This window comes from Elephantulus edwardii, unplaced genomic scaffold, assembly GCF_000299155.1.
Source record: "Elephantulus edwardii isolate Elephantulus edwardi_28Jun2011 unplaced genomic scaffold, EleEdw1.0 scaffold00099, whole genome shotgun sequence".
Classification (NCBI taxonomy): Eukaryota; Metazoa; Chordata; class Mammalia; order Macroscelidea; family Macroscelididae; genus Elephantulus; species Elephantulus edwardii.
The window spans coordinates 6,594,143-6,617,690 of record NW_006399849.1 but is presented as its reverse complement, the minus strand read 5'-3'; the positions used below and the strand labels follow the sequence as shown (position 1 = coordinate 6,617,690).

At 38.5% G+C, this 23,548-nt stretch overlaps 1 protein-coding gene across 4 annotated transcripts in view; it reads right to left on the bottom strand.

Annotated features, from left to right (window-relative positions):
* The window catches only part of PDE4D (phosphodiesterase 4D, cAMP-specific), a 2,352,803-nt gene that overhangs the window by 861,691 nt on the left and 1,467,564 nt on the right, over positions 1 to 23,548 (bottom strand). Inside the window, exon 1 of one of the 4 annotated variants that reach the window (XM_006891518.1) lies at positions 7,030 to 7,150. The exons of the other annotated variants lie outside the window; for them this stretch is intronic. Within the exon in view, the coding sequence (XP_006891580.1) occupies positions 7,030 to 7,082 (53 nt within the window). The 5' untranslated portion in view covers positions 7,083 to 7,150. Of the gene's footprint in view, positions 1 to 7,029; positions 7,151 to 23,548 lie in introns of those variants that run through there. 4 annotated transcript variants of the gene reach the window in all.

Sequence of the window (23,548 nt, the reverse complement as noted above, 5' to 3'; positions counted from 1 at the left end):
TCCATGGCTGAATTCATATTTGAGCTCAGTGCTTAGTTATTATGATGAATTTGTATATATCAATTTGATAATTACTGGTTAGATGTGTGTTTACTAGCAACTCGTGTTCAACTCTACAGGAATTGAAAATGAAGAAGAGTTTGGTTTGTTTTGGTGGTGAGTTTTGTCATTCAGAGGAATCATTGAAGCTGAACATAGGAAAGTGATGCCCTGAAAGCTGAACAAAATACAGACAGACACTGAAGGAACTAAATGTGGCTTAAATGTGCAAAGCTTCATTATAATTCACAATGCTCAATACACATAATTCTTCAATGCAGACACAATCACCAGACTCATCCTTTCATACCCCCACTCGAGCAAATGCTAACAGGACAATGAAATGACTTTTGTTACGTGCTGTCACATTAAACCACCAGTCACAGTGACCCTATAAACAATTAATCTTGTGCCATTTTCACCATCTCTGAAATATTTGAGTCCATTGCTACAATTATTGTGTCAATCTATCTTGTTAAGGGTCCTCCTTTCCTTCTCTGATGCACTGGCTTTCCAGGAAACATGCCTTTTTTTCAAAGGCAAGGCCCTCCTAACAACATTTCCAAATCATGTGAGATAATGATTCACTGTCTTTGCCTCTTAGGAGCACTCTAACTGTACTTTCTTTAAGACATATTTATTTGTTCTTTTGGAAGTTCATGGGCAGTACTCTTCTCCAATGCCACAACTCACAGGCATCAATTATTCTTCTATTATACTTATTCGTTGTCCAACTCTCGGACTCATAGCAAGTAATTGAAAATACCATTGCCAACGTCAGGTAGATCTCAGTCTTTAAGCTAGTATCATTGTTCCTTAGTACGTTATATAGATCTTCTATCAGAGATAGACGACTTACCCAGTGTAGTACTTTTGATTTCATGACTGTTGGAACCAAAGTTATTGACTATGGATTCTAGTAAGATTAAATCTTTGACTACTTCAATCTTTTCTCCATCTATCATGATGTTGCCTATTTGACAAGTGGTGAGGATTTCTGGTTTCATGATGTTGAGGTATAATACGTATTGAAGGCTATATTCTTTGATCGTCCTCAGCAAATTATTCAAGTCCTCCTCAGTTCTTCTAATCATGATGTCACACACTTTTTAATAAAGTCCAGCTTCTTCAATGTTTTGCTCAGCATATAAATTGAGTAGGTATGGATAAAGGATATAGCCCTGACATACACCTTTCTTGATTTTAAATCATACAGTGTTTCCATTCCTCTGTTTGAACAATAGCTTCTTGGTCTAGGTTTAAGTTTTGCATGAGCACAATCAAGTGTTCTGGGATCCCCATTCTTCTCAGTGGTAGCCATAATTTGTTATAATTCACACAGTCAAATATCTTTGCAAAGCATAGTCAATAAAACACAGAAAGGCATTCTTTAGGTATTCTCTGTTTTCAGCCAAGATCCATCTGATATCTCTGATGTGATAGCCTCATCTAAATCCAGTTTGATTTAGAAGATAGAGAACTCTGGCAGTTCTCTGTTGATGTATTATTGTATCCATCTTTGGATAATCTGCAGGAATATTTCACTTTCATGTGATATGAATTATATTGATTTCTATTTTCCACATTTTTATGAATTTATTTTTTTCTACTAGTTTATTTACAAAATTCAAATACAAATTCAAACAAATTCTTTCAATTTTCCTCACCACCCCACCCTTCAAATTGTACAACATAATGTTTAATCCCCTCTTCCCCCTGCACATCCACATCCCTCTGCTTCCAGCCTCTCCCCCCCCTCCTGGATCCTTATACTCACTTTATAATAGTGGTTTTATGCAATATTTATCCTTGTGTGACTGAGTTAGTGCACTCAGTATAATGCTCTCCAGTACTTTCCAAGTTAGGTAAAAATTTACGAAGTTATTGCTCCTGTAGGGTGCATAGTATTTCATTGTGTGAATGTTTCCTATTTCTCAATCTATTTGTTTGTGGTTGGACATTTGGGCTGTTTCATGTTCTTGCAATGGTGAATAATGCTGCTATGAATATTGGTGTACAAATCTCAGTTTGTGCCTCACTTCTCATAGTCTCAGGGTATACTCCAAGTAGTGGAATAGCTGGGTCATTTGAAATTTCTATGTTCAGCTTTTTGAGGAAGTGTCAAATAAATAGCCTTCCAGAATGGTTGTACCATTTACAATCCCACCAACAATGTGTAAGAGTTCCTTTCTCACCATATCCTCTCCAACACCTATTACTTGCTGAGTGTTAAATTTTGCCACTGTTACTAAAGGGAGATGGTACCTCACTGTATTTTCCACATTTTTTTATAATTACCAGTGCCCCATTCCACCACACTCCTGCTATCATCAGCCATAGCCAGAGAAGGTTTTCCTTTGCTTTGAGCTTCAATCTTATGGTGCTTTTTTTGTGGTTTGCACTTAGGGATTCAACACGTATTTGTCAGTTTGTTGTACAGGTGAAGTGATTTGCATGTTGTTACTTATTTTATAGCTTAAGTGTAGATATGCTGGCTTGGTTGTCATTTGCTCTTATGAGTACAGCACTTGTTTGTTAGCTTGCTGTACTGGCGTGACTTGCTTGTTGTTGTGATGTTGGAAGCTCTCCTACCGGCATGTCAAACACCAGCATGGTCATTCTTGGAGGGCAGGTTTCAGTAGAGTTCCCAGATTAAGACTGACTAGGAAGCAAAATTGGCCATCTATTTCTGAAATAACATGCTTTAGAAAAGCATGTACTCTAGCTACTGGTAGATAAAGTACTAAAGATATATTGACATGACAAAATTGAGCAAAAGATGGCCTCTAAAAGCTGTAATTCTGAGTTTACTTTCTGTCTCCACTTTTAAACAGAAGAACAATTGGGAATGTAAGATTTCTGGAGCTTGGGTACAAAAAACATTGTCCTCCCATTAAGAAGCAGGGCACCTTTCCTTTCTGTGAAGACATGGTCATTCATGGTCATTCATTTCATTGATGGCCAGCATGTATATACACAAAGAGCATTTTCATATGTTTATATATTAGTTCATTCTATAAAGGTTTTGGATCAATTAAAATAAAATATACTCAAATGAAATTAAAGTAAGTTGGCCTATGAGTTAAAACTTTGGTCTGAAGAGAAACATCTGTGCTGTTACTTGCTAGATTAAATCTTCTTAGGAACCAATATCCAGATAAAGTCTAGCAAAAGGATGGCGGAGCTTCAGAAAAATGGTGGGGGGAAGATGCCTCAACATTGTGTGTGGTATTATATTACCTCATTTTGCATCTTAGTTGGAGGCAACTCTCACTTTAACAAGCAAACACATTTTGATGAAAACATTCAGAGACACTAAAAGTTTAAATCTTAAGCACCAAAAGAATAAATAGCTCATCATCACCCAATATCACTAGTCCCAAATCTTCCTCAGGCACAGTGGAAGAACTGTGTAATCCCCTCAAGAAGGGACCTCTGGCCTCTGGTACCCACCACCCTCTCCTTCAGTTCAACATAGGAGAGATATAGCTGATGTCAGGTGCTAAAAACAAAAATAATCCTTTCCTTAATTGTTGTTGTTCTGTGCTGTTGAGTTGATTGCAACTCATAGTGACCCTATGTACAAAAGCCCTGAAACCTGCTCTATTCTATGCGAATCGTATTGTCTCTGACACACTTAAGCTTATTACCCCAGTCACTGAATTAGAGAAAGGTAAAATTGATTCATATTTAAATGGCCACAAAGTTTCTGTTATAAAATGATAACATTTTTATGAAGCAGAATACTCCAAATAATATTACTTATTTTAAATAAGGCAAAAAGATGCAAATGTAAGTAAGTCACACAATGCTAGGACATTCTTATTTACTGTTGCATGTGATTCTATGCCCAAGGGCTTCTAAAAATCCCCTTAATTGCAGTTATGCGGAATTTACATTCCTAGAAAGCTTCCTTGAACTTCCTTTCTTTCCAACCATGCAAATTTGCCTCTTCCTGAATTCTCAGGCTACCACTATTTTCTCTCAACTGAAACAACACTACCAGAACAACAATAACCAAACAGCACTGCCACACAAGTACACACACACACACACACACACACACACACACACACGCGGAGGGAAAGCTATATAGTGCTTATTTCCCTGTTGAGGAAAACCCTTCACCTTTGTTGGGTTTGACAGTAAAAAAGCTGACAAGGGCTTTGGAAAGAAGGCTTCAAAACCCTATAGTAACTATTTCCAAGATTGGTTTCAAACAAGAAAGGCACATTCTTCCTACCACTCAAGAGGGGTAGTGTTCTCTTAAGACAGGTATTAAGAATATTTATTAATGTTGGCTTCTAGTCAATAAACAATGTGTTTGTTGTAATACTGTTGCTCAATTATCAACACCCCAAGCGCAGGGCTGGAGGATGAAAGGTTAGGTAGAATAGGTTTTTATTTGAACCATGACCTGGATGATAAACTTTTGACAGTAATTATAGACTTCTTTGGGCTTGTTTTTCATTCATTCTTGTTCCTCATTAAGCAAGAGAGAGCCAAGCTCATAGCATTCTTATGCTCTGTTTTTAAAGAATGTAAATAAGAGATGAGCTAGGTTTCATGAAAGTCAAACATGTATCATTTTTAGAATGTGTGTTATCCCCTGGCATTGTTCTACTGCCACGTCTGGCTGTGCCCCTTTAGAAAGAGCTGTAGGTCTGACTGAGGTAAAGTGGGGTCTTTAGTGATGAAAAAAAGAACAACTTGTTAAACCTTTTTATTCTTAGCAGGGTACTTCATGAGCATGCAATGTGATCCAACAGCAACTCTTTGATTAGGACAAAGGAAAAGAGGGCTTTCTGTGAACAAGCAGCTCAGATCTCCTGGTGAAATGCGAAAAGAGGATATAAATACAAGGGAAGGCACAAACAACTGGGGAAGTTGCGAGCCACGCACCACATTAATTGGGTCATCTGGAAACAAAAGCAAAAATCCCTACCTCGTTCGTCTGAGTGCAACATCTTATTATGAATCCTGCTGAGGGATGAAGGTAAGAATAGAAACGTAGAGCACTCACACTTCATGTTGGCTCAGGTTTGCAACAACAGCAACCAAATTGGCACGTCATACAGTGCAATGTATGAGGACTACCTATGCTAGGTTCAAAAGAAACCACCACGGCTCCCAATTTCTCCACACAGGTTCCAAAACATAAATAATCCCCATCTAAAGGAGCATGAATAAGCACATTTGCATTCTTTCAAGAACTGTGAACTAGAATGGCTCATTTGTTTCTGGCCAAAAGTAAAAGTGAGATTAATGCAACAACAGCAGCAACAAAAGGTGGTTATAATGTTGAGCATTCAAAGAGCATATGCATCCTACCTATTGCAATACAAACAACTGGACCCACACCACAGGATATAAGTAGAACAAAAGCTGTTGCTTTAGATCATTGCACACTGACAGAAATAGCAGTGGTGGTTTTTCTCCCCAGAATAAACTCAAGAGGTACAAAATTAACGTTCAAGAAAGGAACCAAGAATAAAAGAAAGGAGGAAATCTTTGGCAAATGCCTACAACATGCCAGAGGCTGTTTCCAGAGCTTTCTAATCTTAGAGTTCAAGTCTATATATATATATGGCTTCATCTGGAAAACCCTTCTGTCAGATTTTGAGAGTCATCGAATGGGAAGAACCTTATTGACGATGCTCGAATCTCATCACAAGGATCAGCAAGGTGATAGCACTGAAACACCCACCAAACGAGAACTCTGGTGATGCACTTGGACACGGGCCACTGAGGTTTTGCAAGCGCGCCATCCAGACTCTCTCTGAAGCACAGAAGAGCTGGGGACAGAGGCTGGGGACAGCAGAACTGGAAAATACGCCACAGCCTCAACTCTGAAGGTATCTGGTATTGATCAGAGATAAACACCTGCCCAGAGTAACAGAGGAATGGTACCTACCCTTCCCTGTAACCTAATATCACCTTCAAAGCAGAAAGCTTCATAAAAAACTAGCAGGGGATTGGGATGATACTTAGAGGCATCAGGAAGTGTTCATCTGAAACACTGTCAGAAACCTGTACTTGAGTATCTATTACTTATCCTTAGGCCAGACAAATAATTTACCTGAGAAATAGGCTTTTAAGATTAGGTACATTACAGTATCCAAACAACGATGCTAGTAGGCACAAAGGCTTAAACTATGCCCTTAGTCTCAAAGTTTCTGCTCTGAAAGACTGGATCTAATTACCGTTACAGGTGTGGTCAAAACAAGTAATTTCTATATAACGAGTTTTGCATTTACGGCATGCTCAGGAATGCTTCCCCACAGCTTTAATCCTCAACTTCAACAACAAATGCTATATGATGTCACACGTCTGGGGACCTTGATATATTGCACAGAACCTTAATCCTCGACTCAATAACAAATCTCTAAACAAGTTCAATAGAAGTCGGGACAGCTCATGATTCATTGCTAGAATACTATTACACTGGTCATTCCAGTCAAAATATTGCTTAGTTAAACTATCACCCTTTGAATATGAGACATCAAGGTTTCTTGGCATTATTTTTAATAAAGTCAACATTCTAAATTTTCTCTATACCTTTGTTTGGGAATTCAAAAAGACCTAAGACCAGGTGAGTAGATAAAAGAAGTTGGAAATACATATAAGTCTTTATGCAGGGAAAAGTTCAAGTAATATTAAACAAAATAGCAAAAGAAAATTCCAAGTCTTCCCTTCTCTATGATTTCTTGGTTATATATTTTGGTTTTTATTCTGCCTCCTTTAATGAAATATTAGCAAGGTATAAAGTCTTCCTACTTGACTTCTTGCTTTGGGATGCTTTAGATTAAGAAGTAATTGGTAATTGCATAACCATTACTCTCTCAGACAGCATTTGGCTTTTCACATGTGAGACTTTTCATTCTCTCTTGATACCAATATTCTTGTTCAAGACAAATGTGTATCTGGTAACTGTCATGGGATTTGATAAGGCTGAAACTTACAGACTTGAAAGGAGTATTGATTACTCACCATATCCAGGAATGTCTCCTAAAGGGGAAGTTATTCACATGCATCATGTTCATAGCTCTTCTGACATTAATCTCTTCCTCCTCTCATCAGTTACAGGTAGTGATTTTCATAGACAGATTCCAATGCTCCTGTGTGAGCAGCTATCACAGGTAATTATTGCAACAAGTATTGAATCCCCCAAAAAAGATTACCCCAAAATCAAAAGGCAACAACAAAAACCCTTCCAAGAGTTGGAGCAAATAAGCATCACAGGGCACTGCAGGTCTGGGTCCATCCATTTAGGTTCCCCTGGTTAGGCAACACACTAATGGAGCCAGTTCAGTGGCTAAGCCTAAATGGTGCCAAATAGTGTCCTGGTAATAATCCAACAGACTTGAGTGTAAATTAATGCATCTTCCCAGCAAGAAGTCGGGAATGTGGGCAAAGAAGAGTTAAGAGACAGTTTCTTGGTATCCTGGTTAAAGGAGTGGTAGAAGGGCAACGGAAAACTTCATGTCGCTTTGCCATGCTGTCCTTTAGAAACGAATGTTGCTTTTTCTTCTTTCTTAGGCACATATTCATGTGTGGTCACTTTAAAGCAGGGCTGCCTTCTGAGACGTAGGACAAAGACCTGGGTAGTGGGGCTGGAAACCAGGTATTACCAAAGCCAACTTCTTTTTCAAATTGCTGAATTGTTGTTTTTCAACAACAAAAGTAGGAAGGGGACAAGCCCTTTCTGCTCTGCAGGACAGGATTACCATTCCTTCCCATCATGACTTCAGAAGGTGCTGGCATGATGAAATTGATTTCTGTTGCCTACCCCTTAAGAAGGCTGTCTGTCGGCTCTCTGGCTCTCTTTAAGTAAAATGACTAAGCTATTGATTCCTTCACTGCAGAATCCCCTTTTATTTGTTGTTAGCCAAACCATGTGCCGGGCTTTTCTTATGTCCCCTTGGAAAGAAAAGGAATTTCAATTTCACAGCTGCAAGTCAGATGTTGTCTAAGGATCCCCTCCCAGGCTGTCTTTTCTCGCGTTTCTTTCTTTCTTTCTCTTTTTGTAACCTCAAATTCAGTTTCCCAATAGGTGTCATTTACTCTGATGCGCTGACATCTTCTGAGAGATTCCAGAGCCCCAGCTATACAGACCTTGCATGCTTTTAGAACACAATGGCAACAGGCTCCTGCCCGGGTCCCCCAGCGCCGAATCTCCAGTAGAGCCTTTGGAATCTCCTTGTCTGCCCGGGGCTGTGGGCTCCACTTGCAGGCTCGCTGGTACTACATACATTAACTCTGCAGCAGCCCGGCGCGGCTGCAGAGACTGCTGCCTGACAGGGGGATGTGCTGGCGTCAAGGGGGCCCTCTAGGTGGGTTCCCAGACACTGCAGAGTAGAGCGCGCTCCTTGGTAGCCTCCCAGGCGGCGCGAGCAAAAGGGGTTAAAAGCCAAAGCTCGCCTTTGACCGAGCAGATCTCTGAGCTGTTAAGTAATTACCAGACACGAAAAGCGAAACAGCAAGAAACCTGTAAATAACCTCGCAGGAGAAACGGCACCTTGGACAGACAGATACTATTAGCAAGGGAGGTTTTATTTCTCCTTGTCTTATCCAAAGAAAAGAACGGGAAGAATAGAAGTCTGGAGAAGAACGCACGCAAATGACAGCGTTTTTTGTTCATTGGACTCCTACAAAACAAAGACACACACCCAAAACACATTGCAGGGTCGGAGGAAGGACCCGCTGACTTGATGATTTATGACAACTGAGCTATCTCGACCACAGGGTGATTTTTGGACAGGAAATTCTGTGGGAGTCAGTTCTGCGGAAGTCAGTTGCACTTCAATCACAATTGCGCATGTCATAAAACTGGTGTTTGATCAGGGGGTGTGGAGATGTGTGGAGCGCTGAGATAAAACAGTGTACTGCACAAAGCTGATGCATTGCATTTCCTCAAGTCTTTCCCTTTGTTGCAACATTTCTGTTCCATAATTCCCTGAAAGCGCCCCATCACTGCTGATGCCATTTTGGAGCAAGAATAAAATAGTAAACTCTTTTATTAGTAGGTTGGCACCTAAATGGTGTTTTGTTTGAAATCAGTAGGCAAACAGACTTGACAGTAGCTGCCTGCTAAGTATTAATGTATCACTCTTAACTTGGAAATTTAAAAAACGTTTAATACAAATTGCTGAATATTAAATGGATGATTGGCAACATTAATAGACCATGCTATTATCTGTAGTTAGGGTTTCCCTGGTGAGGCCCTGTCACGGCAGTAAAAAATAGCTATGAGGTTGGGGTGGAGGTGGAGGTTGTATTTCCTACAAATCCCAAACTGGGTATAAAGAAACCCATTTGTTTTTGCAAACTGACATGTTGTGGCGAGTTTTTGTTTTAATCCAAGGATGATTCCTGTGGAAATATTCCTGGTAGGGGAAAGGGCTTGGTGAGTCCTTTAAAAGCAGCTTGAACTTGTAGGTTGAGAAAAATGTCATTACAGAATAAAAAGAGAATACTTGGGTTTCCCTATAGTCTATGCAGTGTTCTCATGACCTCTTTTTTTTTTTCCTAAATGGAATAAATCTTTCCCATAAAGTCTTTAGTGATCTGACCCAGAAAGCTTCAGTATGATTTTTTTTTTAAAGCTGTGAATGCTTTGCATCAAGGCTAGGGATAAATCAACTTAGATAATTAAATGACAATGATCAAAGCTAACAATGATTAACAAATTCCCAGTCCCCTCTTCTAGATGCTTTTACATTACTAATTCATTTAATACTCACTGATGATTATCAGTGATAAGCACTATCATTATACCCTAGGGAATTCTGGTGGTCTAGTTTTGAAGTTGTGCTACCAACCCAAAAGCACTCAGTTCTAATCCACCTGCCACTTTTTAGGACCCAGGTTGGCAATATCCTTCTGTGTGGTTTACTGCCTCTGAAAACCCATTGGAGGGGTCAGCTATGAATTGGTTCCAATTTGACAGCAATGATGGATCATTAGATCATTATACTCATTTTACAATTGAGGAAACTGAGGCACTGATATGTTAAGTAATTTTCTAGAGATCAAATATTCAGTAGAAGTCAAAAGCCAAACTAAGAAAATCTGGCTGCAGAGCATGCTTGTACCCACCAGAAGTCTTATGTTCCTGTAAGAACAATATCACCTTGTGTTACACATAGTATCATAGCTCTTAAAAATCATGGTCCTATGTATTGTTTTAGCCCCAAAGAATCGTGTTGTAGCAATAAATTACTATGCTAGTTTTGAGATTAATGTCCATAAGAATAGTAATTTTTCATAGTCGTCTGTCTTTAGGAGAATCCAGATTCTTTGTTATGACAATAATGAACAGTAACTATTTCAAAACCAAGATTTAGACTTTAAGTTACAGAAATTACTAGACCACAAGGGAGAGCAGCAAAATAAAGAACATGATGAAGAAATATATTTTTCCTTTATAAATGCAATTTATTAGGATTTAAAAAATTAATACATTCTACTCTGTTCATGAACCAACATATTGCTGATAAATTATATTCATTTTCTTTGAGTTTTTCTAAATGACCACAAAGCTTAACAATTAACATTGGTTTGCTATATAATTCCATTTGAGGGCAATGATATGAGCAAAGCATTTGTAAATAAGAAATAAATTATTCAATCATCAGATCACCAAGGAAATTTAAAATGAAATTATAATAACGAAGATATTTCACTTAAACTCTTTAAAGTAAGCATTTCTTTGCTTTTAATTTTTCTTTCTGTGTTTACAGCTATCCAGAATAAAGTATAACAACCCAGGATGCTGTGAGACAAAACTGAGAAACCATGATAAATAATCAAAGGAAAATCTCTGCTTGAAGGTTGACATAGACATACAAATCATTTAATGCTTCAGAGGACCAACCATGCACTTAATAAATGATTCTAAATTGAGTATTCTTAGACATTTAAGGCAACAAATAAAAATATAACAAATATAAAAGAATCACTATGCTTCAAGATAGGAATAGTTTATGTCCAGTACTTCCTTCCCCCCACCACATATCTATAAGAAACATGGTCTTAAGAATCATGACCCAAACCATAGCATTTTTAACATTTTGTATTGAAAGTTGGACAGTCGATAGGAAGACAAAAGAAGAATCATCAGTGTTTTTTTAAGTTTTTTAAATAGTCATGTTGATGAAGAATACTGACTATATCATGGACTGCCAAAAGAACAAACAGATCTGTATTGGAGGAAGTAAAACCAGGATTCTCCTTGAAGGCAAGAAGGTGACACTTTGTCTCATATACTTTGGGCATGTTGTGAGAAGGCCTTGGAAAAAGATATTAAGATTTGAGAAATAGAAGGTCACGGACAGAGAGGAAGAGCTAAACAAAATGGATGGAGTAACATATAAACTGCAACAATGGACTTGAGCATGGCAGAGATTGTGGGGATGGTGCAGGATAGGACAAGGTTCAGAGCTGTTGTCCATAGGGTCACTATAAGTTGGAGTTAACTCTAACAGCAACAATTATTATAAGAAGGGTACATCTAGACTGGCATAACCTCAATAAGATCCCTATTGCTCTATCAACACATAGATTTGTTGTTTAATCTCATGCCAATAAAGTTTCCAGTGATTTCTGTTATGGACTCACATCAACCACTCTGCTATGGGACTGATGTAAAAGACAATCACAGAGTGGCACCAAAACAATATCAGCAGGGTTAAGTGAAAGTGCAACATCACAGCAGACAGAACTATTCTACTGAGCACTTATTGAGGGTTTGGTTCACTCAGAACCAAAGAAACATTTTCAGGCCAGTGTTCCTGTGTCCTGAAGCTCTGTTATTGTTGTTATTTGGTGCCGTAAAGTCGAGTATGACTCAGAGCGACCTTATGAGCAACAGATCTGAACCCTGTTCTATACTGCGCCAACCTCATAATCTCTGACACATTACAGCTGTCCTTGGGCTAATCACCTAGTTGAAGGTCTTCCCCTCTTTCACCATCCCCCTGCTTTTCCTAGCATGATATCCTTTCTCCAAGGAATAGTCTTTCTTAGCAGCATGCACAAAATATATGACATGAAGTTTTGCCATCCCTGCCTTCAAGGAGCACTCTGGCTGCACCTTCTCCAATATGTTAATACTTGTTCTTTTGGTAGTCCAAGGGTATTCAGTACTCTTCTCCAACACCACAGTTCAAAGGCATCAATTTTTCTTCTGTCATCCTTATTCACTGTCCAGCATTCAACAGTGCTTGAAAAGACTGTGGTTTGAATCAATGCTGTGAGACTTACCTGTCAGTTTGCTGTACTGAGGGAATTATTTGCCTATTGCTACTTACTTTGTAGCCTGAGTATTTGCTTATTCGTCATTGTTCTAATTAGCACAGCACTTGTCTTTCAGTTTGCTTTACTGAGGTAATATGTGAGTGCTGTGATGCTGGAGGCTGTATGATCAGTGTGTCAAATGCCAGAATGGCCCCCCATGGTCGACAGGTTTTAGCAGTGCTCCCAGATTAAGATAGACTAGAAAGAAGGATTGTCCATCCACTTCTGAAATATTAGGCCTCTGAAAACCCTTTGAACAGCAGAAACTTTAACAACTGAATATTTTTTTCTTTTTTTCCAGTTCTGGCTTAGAGTTAGGCTCACACAAACTGATGCCTTCCAAAAGAAGTTTCTGGAAACCCTGTGATTATGTAGACTCCTCAGTGATCAGAAAGAAGGGAGCACATATGTTTTCTACCAGAGATTGTCTAGTTTAACTTGTTTCATTTCAAGGTTTGATATTTTAAAAGAGAGTATCATTCACACAAACACACAGTGTTTACTGACAGAGCAAACTAAGCCCGTGGAATTAATGCATTATCGAACACTCTAACTTCTTGTATTATCAGTTCCAAGACTTCATGTTCTTTACTTCCTGTCAATTAGCATGCTCATTCACAATGAATTAAATACAAATAATTGAATTATGCCTTCATGCTAATATAATGGTAACTTAATAAAGTCACACCCTGGTTTGTGAACCTGGGAGTTACCGAAACTCTTCAGTCAATTGTCACTTATCATGTAGGAGGGTAGGGTGACTTACCTCATTGACATCTACCCTGAGTTTTCACTTTCAGAATGCAACTTTTATTTCAGGTGTTAAAGAACATCTTTCTGCTACCATTCCATCCTTTTATAAGCAATAGGTAATATCACTGATTCTCTTTTAAAAATAAACTTAGCTCTTATTAAAATTAGGATCCTCTAGAAGTAGACATGAAATGTTAAGGATCTACAATATGATCTTATATTACTGTTCTATAAATGCTAATCACAAGTTTAGATATTTTTGGAAAGTGGTTCGTTCTTTCAAGTGGCTGAGTGACTTTTATTTTAGTTTTCAAATAATAACATTATACCTTCTAGAGCATAGAGTATGACTAGATATAATAGAAAAAATTTGTTTAATTACAAATACAGATGTTTCATATATAATCGTTAAACAGTCTATAATTCCATATATAAGTAATGTAAATAAGCTACACACACACACACACACACACACACACACACACACACACATTTATAAATGTTGTTATGTGACATTGAGTTGCCTGTGACTCATAGCAACCCTGTGTACAACAGCTCTGAAGCCAGACCCTTCCTGAGCTAGTCTCACTGACTCCAACATTCCTTCCCCTATTGCCTTAATAACTGGATCAATCCATCTCATCTGGAGTCTTCCTCTCCTGCACTGTCCCTCTACCCTTCCAAGCATGATGTTCTTCTCTAAGGACCTGTCCCTGTGTGTTAGTATAGTGTGTTAGGGTTGGGCTGCTAACCAAAAGGTCCATAATTCAAACCCAACAACTGCTCCACGAGAGAAAGATATCCAGTCTCCTCCCCTCCCCCACTGCCGCCTTCTCGTCCTTCTTTATAGCTTGAGAAGCGCGACTGAGGATCTCTCTGTGCAAAGCCATTGGACTGTGGATTATAACAAGGCCTGGTTAACATTGAAAGAATGGTAATCCCAGAACACTTAATTGTGCTCATATGGCATCTATACCTAGACCGATGAGCTGTTTTATCTAGAAGCAGTAAGGAACACTGTATGGTCTAAAATCAAGAAGCATGCACATCAAGATTGTACCCTTTCTCTATACTTATTCAATCTGTATGCTGAACAAATAAGTGGTGAAGCTGGACTCTCTGAAGAGGAATGTAGGCTGAGGATCAGAGGAAGGCTCATCCACAACCTGTGCGATGCAGATGGCGAAATTTTGCTTCTGTAGAGTGAGTGGGACATGAAGTACTTGCTGCAGATTAGAGGCCACAGACTTCAATATGGATTAAATCTCAACATCAAGAAAGCACTGGTGGCCTAGTGGTAAGAGGCTGCATTGCAACTCTGAAGCTATGTGGTTTGAATTCACTAGCTGCTCTGCGGGATAAGGATGGGCAATTTCCTCTTGTGTGATTAACTGCCTCTGAAAACCTGCTGGGGATCAGCTATGGGTCACTTTTGACTCAACAGCACAAATTAATTACAATAATAACAACTGGGCCAATAGGCAACATCAAGGTAGATGGAGAAAGAATTAAAATTGTTAATGATTCTATTTTAATTGGATCTACAATCAATACCCTTGATACCAGAACTCAGGAGATAAGGAGATGTATTGTTTTGGATAATATCACTGTCAAGTACATTTCCAAAATACTAAAGAGCAATGATGTCATTTAGAAGAGTTAGACACACCTGACTCAGGCCATAGTCACTTGAAGTGCATCTGAGAGTTAGACAATGAGTAAAGATGACAGAAGAATTGATACCTTTGATCTGTGGTGTTGGAGAAGAGTACTGAATATCCATGGACTGTCAGTGGGTCAGCCATGAGTCAGTTTTCACTCATGGGATACAACAACAAGAAGAGATAGATGATAGATAGATAGATAGATAGATAGATAGATAGATAGATAGATGATAGATAGATACATCATATGCAGTGAAACAAAATAGAATGTACATATATTTGTTTTATATATGTACATTTGTATATATGTCTGCATATCTTGGCTTTGCATTGAACATATCATCAAACAATAAATGAGAGCTATTTCAATATTTAGAATGAGACCTATAAAAAATGCACCAGCCCCTACCTCTCCTACCTCCACTGAGATAAAACCTTTCTCTTATCCTTACAGAAAACCAAAGCCTCTTAGAAGGAACTGTGTCTTCCTCTGTATATTTATAGCACTGAAAACATTTCTGGCATTCAGTAAATGTTAACTAATAACCATATTGATGGTGATGACTTCTCATTTCTGGCAAGTTTTAGCAAAACTTGAAAGCGTGCTCTGTTCAGCACATTTATGACTGAAATAAGAGGGGCCCTTCATGAAACCATGCTTTCAACTGCTAGGAAAGAGTCAGGGGATTGCATCATGTTTGGCAAAGATGTGTGCACATTCAATTTCGGCATATTCATAGAACAACAGCAAACAGTTGAACATTTTTAAAATGTCACCTAACACCAATAGATAATTTGCTGGACAATTTTATAATTTAAGCAGTGTAACAAGTGATTTTGGAATATATAGCCTAAGCTTAGGGAGTTCTAGTAGCCTACTGGCAAGCAGCTGCACTGCAGTCCCAAAGATGCATGGTTCTATCAGCTGCTCTGCAAGAGAAGGATGGGCAATCTCCTCCCGTGAGACTAACTGCCTTTAAAAAGCCACCAGAGGGACAGCTATAGGTAGGTTCTGACTTGATGGTATACAACAAATAACAATAGACTAAGTTTAAGTCTTCTAATTTCTAAATTAAAAATACATTTAGAGGAAATATTTTTTCATTATATCCTTAAAACGACACTTATTGTCACTGGGATACATAGAATGCTTGCTAACTTAAAATTTCAATATTTTTGGAGGTAGAAGTATTAGAAAATTTTGTGGTAGAATCACGTAGAACCTGGAAATAGACCAAATAGTAATTATTTGGAGAGAGTGAAATGTTAACTCATGGTGAGGAAAAAAAAGATGTATCAGAGTCACGCACTTTCACCATACTTACTGTATCACCATCCTGAGCAAATACTTCGCGAAGGCAAGCCACATTAAAGAAGAGGATTGTATCAAGTTTGGATGAAAATGCAGTAACATACTCAACTCAACAACACCTAAAAACAACAGCCTTTGTTTGGAGGAATAGTGCTCTGGACACTATCCAGATAGTTTTAGTACTACTTTATTGAACTTTTAATTTGATCAAAATAACAAACGAATGACTAGAGAAACTGTGGTATATTCGCACAATGGAATACTATGCTGCATTAAAAAACAAGGAACTCATGCAATATTATTCAAAATGGTTGACTCTGGTGAACATTATGCTGAGTGAAATATCCCAGTCACAAAAGGACAAATATTACATGATGCCACTGTTGTAGAATGGGACTGTCCTTGGGGTTGGGGAGCGACTGAGTAAGATGGGTTCAATAATGTATACTGCACTGAAACAGAGGAGGGAGAAAACTGTTTAAAAGAGATATATAACTAGGTATTTCTGTCATCACAGGAGTCTAGAGCGAGGGCTACATGGTGGAGGGGACCTGGGGGAGGGTTTGTAAAACAATGAAAGAATCTTTTCTTTTACTTTTCCATAATTTTTGACTCATGTACTTATAACTTGTTAGTCAAATTTGTGTCTTCTAGGTTGCAACACCCCCATGATACATCTTCAAGGATATGAACATGTACGGCCAAACACAATCAATAAGAGTGCATCTAAATTCCAAAATCAATCTCCATAATAGTCTATGTGTTTCCTACTGCCAAAGGGGCCCTTTAGAGTAGTGAGAGAAGATCTTCACCCTGAAACCCACAGTGTCCCTTTTCAGCAGGAAGTAGCTAAGAGAATACGCCATCCCCTTTTCCTTATGAATCAGGGTGAAGTCTCTCTCAGGGAGGAGTGATAGGGAATGGCAAAGGGCACACGGACAAAGGAGATTAATCAGAACTGACTTTGACAAGCACTGTGGCAACTGGACAATTAAAACAGTCATTCGGATGGCGGGGAAGAAGAACAAACTGGGGAGGAGGGTGGAGAGAATGGTGCGGTAATGAAGGAGTGAAAGCCCAGAATCCCTGTGAATGTTCATTGAAACTAATAAAATTTAATAATAAAAAAAATTAAAAAAATAACTTTGTAAGTATTCCCCCGTCCACCCTCCCAGATATCACAGGCAATTAATCAATCTGTCCCATCCAAACAAATTTACTAGGGTACACTTAATTTTACTGAGTGCACTCAGAAACATTCTTGTTACCCTTAAGTCCTCATGATGTATTTTTCTTGGTGAATAGAAGTAGCAGTGGCATCCACTTTCTAAACATGTCTCCAGTAACTCTATGAACTTTGATAAATGTCCATAGTTATAGAAAGGTTTCCAGGCTTTTTGTTCATAGGGTTGCAATGAGTCATGCTTGATGACAACAGTCTCAAGAGGAAAATTCTTTATCTTTTTTTGTTCTTGACTTCTTAACATTGATTCATCTTTGAGTCTATTGCTATGTTACTTTTTTTAAAAAAAATAAGATAGTTATATATGGACAATGTCCTCTTGCACAATTAACTGCCTGCCTCTCGAAAACCCACCCTGGAAGGTGAGCTATGGATCAGTTCTGACTCTGCAGTACACAACAACAACAACAATATATTCACTATAAGGAGCTCTGGTGGCCCAGTGGTAAGAAACTGTGCTATAATTGTGAAGGCACATGGTTCAAATTCACTAGGTGCTCTGCTGGAAAAGTAGGGGCAATTTCCTCTTATGCAATTAACTGCCTTTGAAAACCCACTGGAGAGTCAGCTATGGGTTGGTTCCAACTTGACGATACACAACAATAAGAGGAATCTATAGGGAGCTCTAGCAGCTTAGTAGTAAGGAGCTGTGTGTGAACACAAAGGAAAATGGTTCAAATCCACCATTAGAAGATAAGAAATTTCCATCTGCATACTATGTAGCCTCTGAAAACCTCCTGTAAGGTCTTCTATGAGTCAGTTATGACTTGATGGCACAAAACACATAACACCTAACAACAACAGTGATCTGTAGTAGACATACTTTCTGTGTTCAGCAAATTCATTTCCTGAGTTTTTAGAATCCAATAGGATGGAGGGCCTACTGTGTATATTTATAATTAAATCCACTGGTTTCTTGCTATTCTGAAAATAAAATAATCATTAACTGTGTGTGAGCTTATATATGGAGTTGTACTGGGTATTGACTTAAAAGTCTATTGTGACTTTTAAGGTCATACAGTGTAGTAAAAAAGCATTTGCAATATTATTTCAGACAAGGGTCTCATATCAAAAGTTTACAGAATTCTACAAGGCCTCCACAAGATAAAGGCTGATAACACAATTACAAAATGGGCAAAAGATATGGAAAGAATATTCACAGGGGATGATACTCAGATGGCCAGCAGACACATGAATACTCTGCATCACTGGCAATAAGAGAGATGCAAATCAAGACTACAATGAGAAACCGTTTCACTCCAGTAGCAGTGGCAAAGTTTAACAGGACAGCAAGTAATAATGTTGGAGAGGATGTGGCAAGATAGGAATTCTTATACTTTGTTGGTGGGATTATTAAATGGTGCAACCACTCTGGAAGACAGTTTGGCATTTCCTCAAAAAGCTGAACATAGAAATTCCATATGACCCAGCTATTGTACTGCTTGAAATGTACCCTGAGAGAATGAGACCTGAGGCACAAACTGAGCCTTTTACACCAATGTTCATAGCAGTGTGGTGTGATCACCATCACAAGAACATGGAAACAAGCCCAAATGTCCAACCACAATCAGATGGATTGAGAAATTATGGTACATTCACATAATGGAATACTACAGCACACAGGAACAATGGTTTTGTAACTTGGGAGGGACTGGAGAGCATTATGCTGAGTGAACTAACTCAGTCCCATTAGGAAAATATTGTATGAGACCATTATTGTAGAATGAGTATGAGGATCTAGGGTAGGGAGGGGAGATCAGATGGGTGAGGATGGGTGGGGAGAAGTTAGTAACTACAGAGTCCCACAATTTGTTGGGAAGAGGGAGGGATGGGTAAAGGAAATGGGAAAGACCGGGTATCAAAAACAATGTATACGGGCTTTGTAAATAAACCAATATCAAATGAAAATATAAATAAAATAAATACTAAACCAATAAAAGGAAGTATAAAGAAGCTAATTGTGAAGTTGTATGAAAAACCGCAAGGAGGAAATAAAATATGAATGAAGAATAATGTGAAAGACAATGTATGGAAACTTTGTAAGCAAACCAATTTTTTAAAAAAAGTAAAACCCCATAAAAACAAAAATAAAAACAAAACCCAACCCAAACAGACAAAGAAAAAGGCCTGCAAGGAGCTCTGTGGCAGCATAGCATGTTACATGTGGTATTGCTAGCCTGTGTATCAGCTGTTCGAATCCATCACCTACACCAGGAGAATGATGGAACCCGATAGAGGGCTTTGATGAGTCGGAATAGACAAGACTGCAGTGAACTTGGTTTGGTGTGTCAAAAATTGCAATTCAGATGACGTTCAAAATTACAAAGATCTGTTACTACTTCCAGTGTGTGCATACACACCTCTCCATTGAAAGTCAATCTAATTGAGTAAAAACAGGTACAAAGGCGATTCTTACAAAGATATATGCATGTATACACATACACACACACACACACACACACACACACACACACACACAGAGGAGTTACTATATGAATGCACATCTTTATCCAGATGTTTTGGAGAATGCATCTTTTACTATGATTGACAGTTGTTACATGTCTAGTCAAAATATTAGCTTCTTATGTTTCACAAACCCCTTTCATCATTCCTTTCACAGAGTATTGATTTACTCTGTATGAGGAAGCTAGAATGAGAGAGAAAAAAGTGTAGAGAAAGAGAAATAAAGAGTTTAATAAAGTAGAGAAAACTAAACTTGGTATTATTTTCATGGAGTAAAAAAAATTCATTATTAAAGGCAGAATTTATTTTTAGGATGATGAAAAGAATATGAACTTTATCATTTTAAAAGAATTAGTAAAAGTTTTAAAATATTTTATAGTAGTTAACAGTTTCACAATCATTATGAAATAAGTGTAGTAGTCTTTGCATTTGTATGCAAAAGAAGAAATTATAGTTTAGTTATTAAATCCTAGTTGCCTATGATAGACAACTACTACCCCTTCTCCTTAGACTGTACACTCTCCACACTACTAATTTTAATGTCCTCACTTAAAGGTACCTCTGCAATGCTGATCACCAGAAGCTATAAATTAATTGTCAGCTCCACCCTTACAATCACCAGTTTAGACTCTACAGATCAACGAATGGATAAGAATGTCGAACTATAAATAAAGCACACCCAAAACTGATGAAAGAGAAAAACATTAAAAAGATTCTAATTAACATGCTCTGCATCTTACACTTTGTTCTACGGGGTGGGGGGGAACAACAAAAAACAACATTGTGAGTGGGAAATAATTTTTATGACTGGAACTGTTATTTTTAGTTCCAAGATTTGTGAAAATGGATGAGGACATAACAGGGCTTTTTATTTTTCCACAAAATAAATTCAAATAGCAACTGGTACCACAACAAACTGGCTGACTTCAGGGCTTCCTCCTCTGTTCTCCTTGATCCCTCCCCTTTAGATTGGCAGGTCAACAGTTACAAAAAGTAAAGGGCAGGCAGTGAGCAGGAGAGCAGCACACCCTTTATTATCTGGCATCATGGCAAGTTTCCTTCAATGCTGAAATTCCAATCTCAATTTGAAAAGAATGGGACCTCCTTGATGTATATATGTATACAAAGGAATTAAGAAGAAAGCTAATGAAAATAGAAGCTTTTCACACTTTCTTCGCTCTTTTCAGTAACCACTTACTGATTAAAGACACAGGACATTGAAGAAGAGCCTGAACTGTGTGTTAGGGGTGGAATATTTTTGTTCTGAAGGGACAAGGATCAAGCAGGAGTTTCAGCCCAGCATCCCTTGTGAATCTCCCAACAGGCTGTAGCTACAGTAAGTCCAAGCTCCACAAGCAAAGAATCATCAGGGAGACGAGGATAGAAGGACCTAGAAAATGTGAGTAATATTAATTTGTCCATTTCTGTCAGTGACTGTTTGTGCCCCACTACTTCAAAACCCTCTATTTTGAAAGTCGGAATAACACTTACTGGAAGGTGCAAAGATCCCAAGATCCTTTTTGGATTCCATACCCTCCCCACCCCCGCCCCAACACAGGAAAACAGAGAAGATACTCAAGGAGAAATAAAAGTGTAATATAGCATCATTAAGATATATTCAAAAGGTTATTTGTAAATGCATATCAACATTGCAATCAATATGGGGAAGAATAAGGGCGCGGACTAGGTGCATGTATAGTTTTTATTTGGGTTTCTCACAGTCTTGTGAATAAATTTTGGAACTTCTCTGGACATCCTGAATTTATATTGTTGTTTTAATGTGGCACTGAGATGACGCATAGCAATCCGGTGAACAGCAGCTCTGAACCTTCCTCTATCCTGTGCCATCCTCACTATCTCCAACACATTCGAGCCCACTTACAATCACTTTGTCATTCCCCTCTTGTTAGGGGTCTTTCTTTCTGAACCTGACTCTCCACCTTTCCAAGCATGATGTCCTTCTCTAAGGACTGGTAATAGAGAGATTTAAATATTTTTTTAATCTACTTTTATTTTCTTCAGAAATTAGGACATCCATTGTCAACTGTCATCCAAAACTACAAACTTGATTTAACTCTCATCATTTTCCTGCTCCCACCTGAACCCATTGAGGACTGGCTGCTTGATTGGAGAGAGTGGAGGAGGAGGAAGGCAGGGTTAGCTTCCCCTTCCCTGATGTCCTGACTAACCAGCTACTGGGGCTGAAGAGCATGGAAAGAAGCTTTGAAAGGAGAAGAGGTTCTTTCTGGAATTGGCATTGTCCTAAGATGGCACCTCTCACTGGGGGCTTGGCAGGCACTTTCATAGACTCATCAGAGGCAACCCTGCCGGGCCCCTCTGGCAGCAAATCCTGTGACTCAGGCAGAGCCCTGAGCCTGTTGGACTAACCATTAACCAGCCCCCCATCAGGCCCTGGGCTTTATAATGGTCCAAGCTCCACAACTTTAGGTTTTGGAGTCTAAGTACTTTTTCCAAATTGTTCTCTTGGGAAGGACATAAGCTGGCTGAAGGCCAGCTCTCTCTAATGTAGTGAACATCTGGTCCATGGGAAAGAGTTCATCCATGCAGGCTCTTTCTCTAGGCTTGACTAGAGTCAAAAGGATCCTCCTTCATGGAGGAAGAGGTTAGAATTCACAGTGATAGTTCATAAATTAATTTCACTATCTTTTTACCCAAATAATTCACATATTTTTAACTCCCCTCCTCCAATATAATGAGTATAACACACTTACTGAAATATCTTGCAGGGAGAGGGCACAGTTAAAAGAAAAACAGTAGACTTACACTCTTTGAGTAAAAATATAGCATCTTCATTCTATTTACTCTCTGAATTCTTTAAAGTTTTTAGAATAATTCAAAGCTTCTTATGCCATCAAATGAATTCCTAGATCTTATTTCAAAATTAGGCATTTGGGATCTGAACTTGACTTTGGGATGTAGCTTCTACTGTATCTTATTGTCACTACTGAATCTTCCATTTTGGGATCTGTTAGCAGATGATGATTATCAGCATAATTCCTGTACCATGGTTAGTTATCTGCTAGTATCTCCCCCCTCTTCTTCCTTGTTGGTTAGGAATAAAACACTTTGTTTCCTTTCTTATTTGTTTGTTTTGTTTTGTAGCAACAACATTCTCAGTATCTCTACCTGCAGTCCTTGGCTCTTGTTGTTAGGTGCCATCGAGTCAAGTACAAGTCAGAGAGACTCTATGAACAAAAGATCTGAACCTAGTCCTGTCCTGCTCCATCCTCACACTTCCTGATATACAAGAGCCAAAAGCAACCATCAGCTTGTCAATGCACCTGGTTGAGGGCCATTCAATTCCAGTCCTTGGCTACATTCTGATAAACTTGACCTCTTATGCTAGTCAGTGAATTGTCCTAATTTGTCTAATGAGGTAGAAATGGAAGCTAGCCAAGATGACTCACAGAGAACCCCCTGTGGTCACGTGGATTCCAATTTATAAGAATCCAATAGAACAGAAAAGGCCTACTTCATAAAGTTTGCAGGGTTGTAAGTCAATAGCAAAGCAGACTACCTATATTTCTCAAATAAAGAGGTTGTTCAAACCACTGACCTTTCAGTTAACATCCAATGTTTTCCAGACCTTGTTAAAAAAGAGAAGTACAAGGAAAAAGAAGTTCATAATTATCCGCTGAAGTCTGTGCCTGGCTTTAATTAGCCATTTTGTAAAAAGTCATTCTGCAAGAAACTCATTCAATATTATTCAAAATGGGTGAGCCTGGATGACATTATGCTGAGTGAAATATCTCAGTC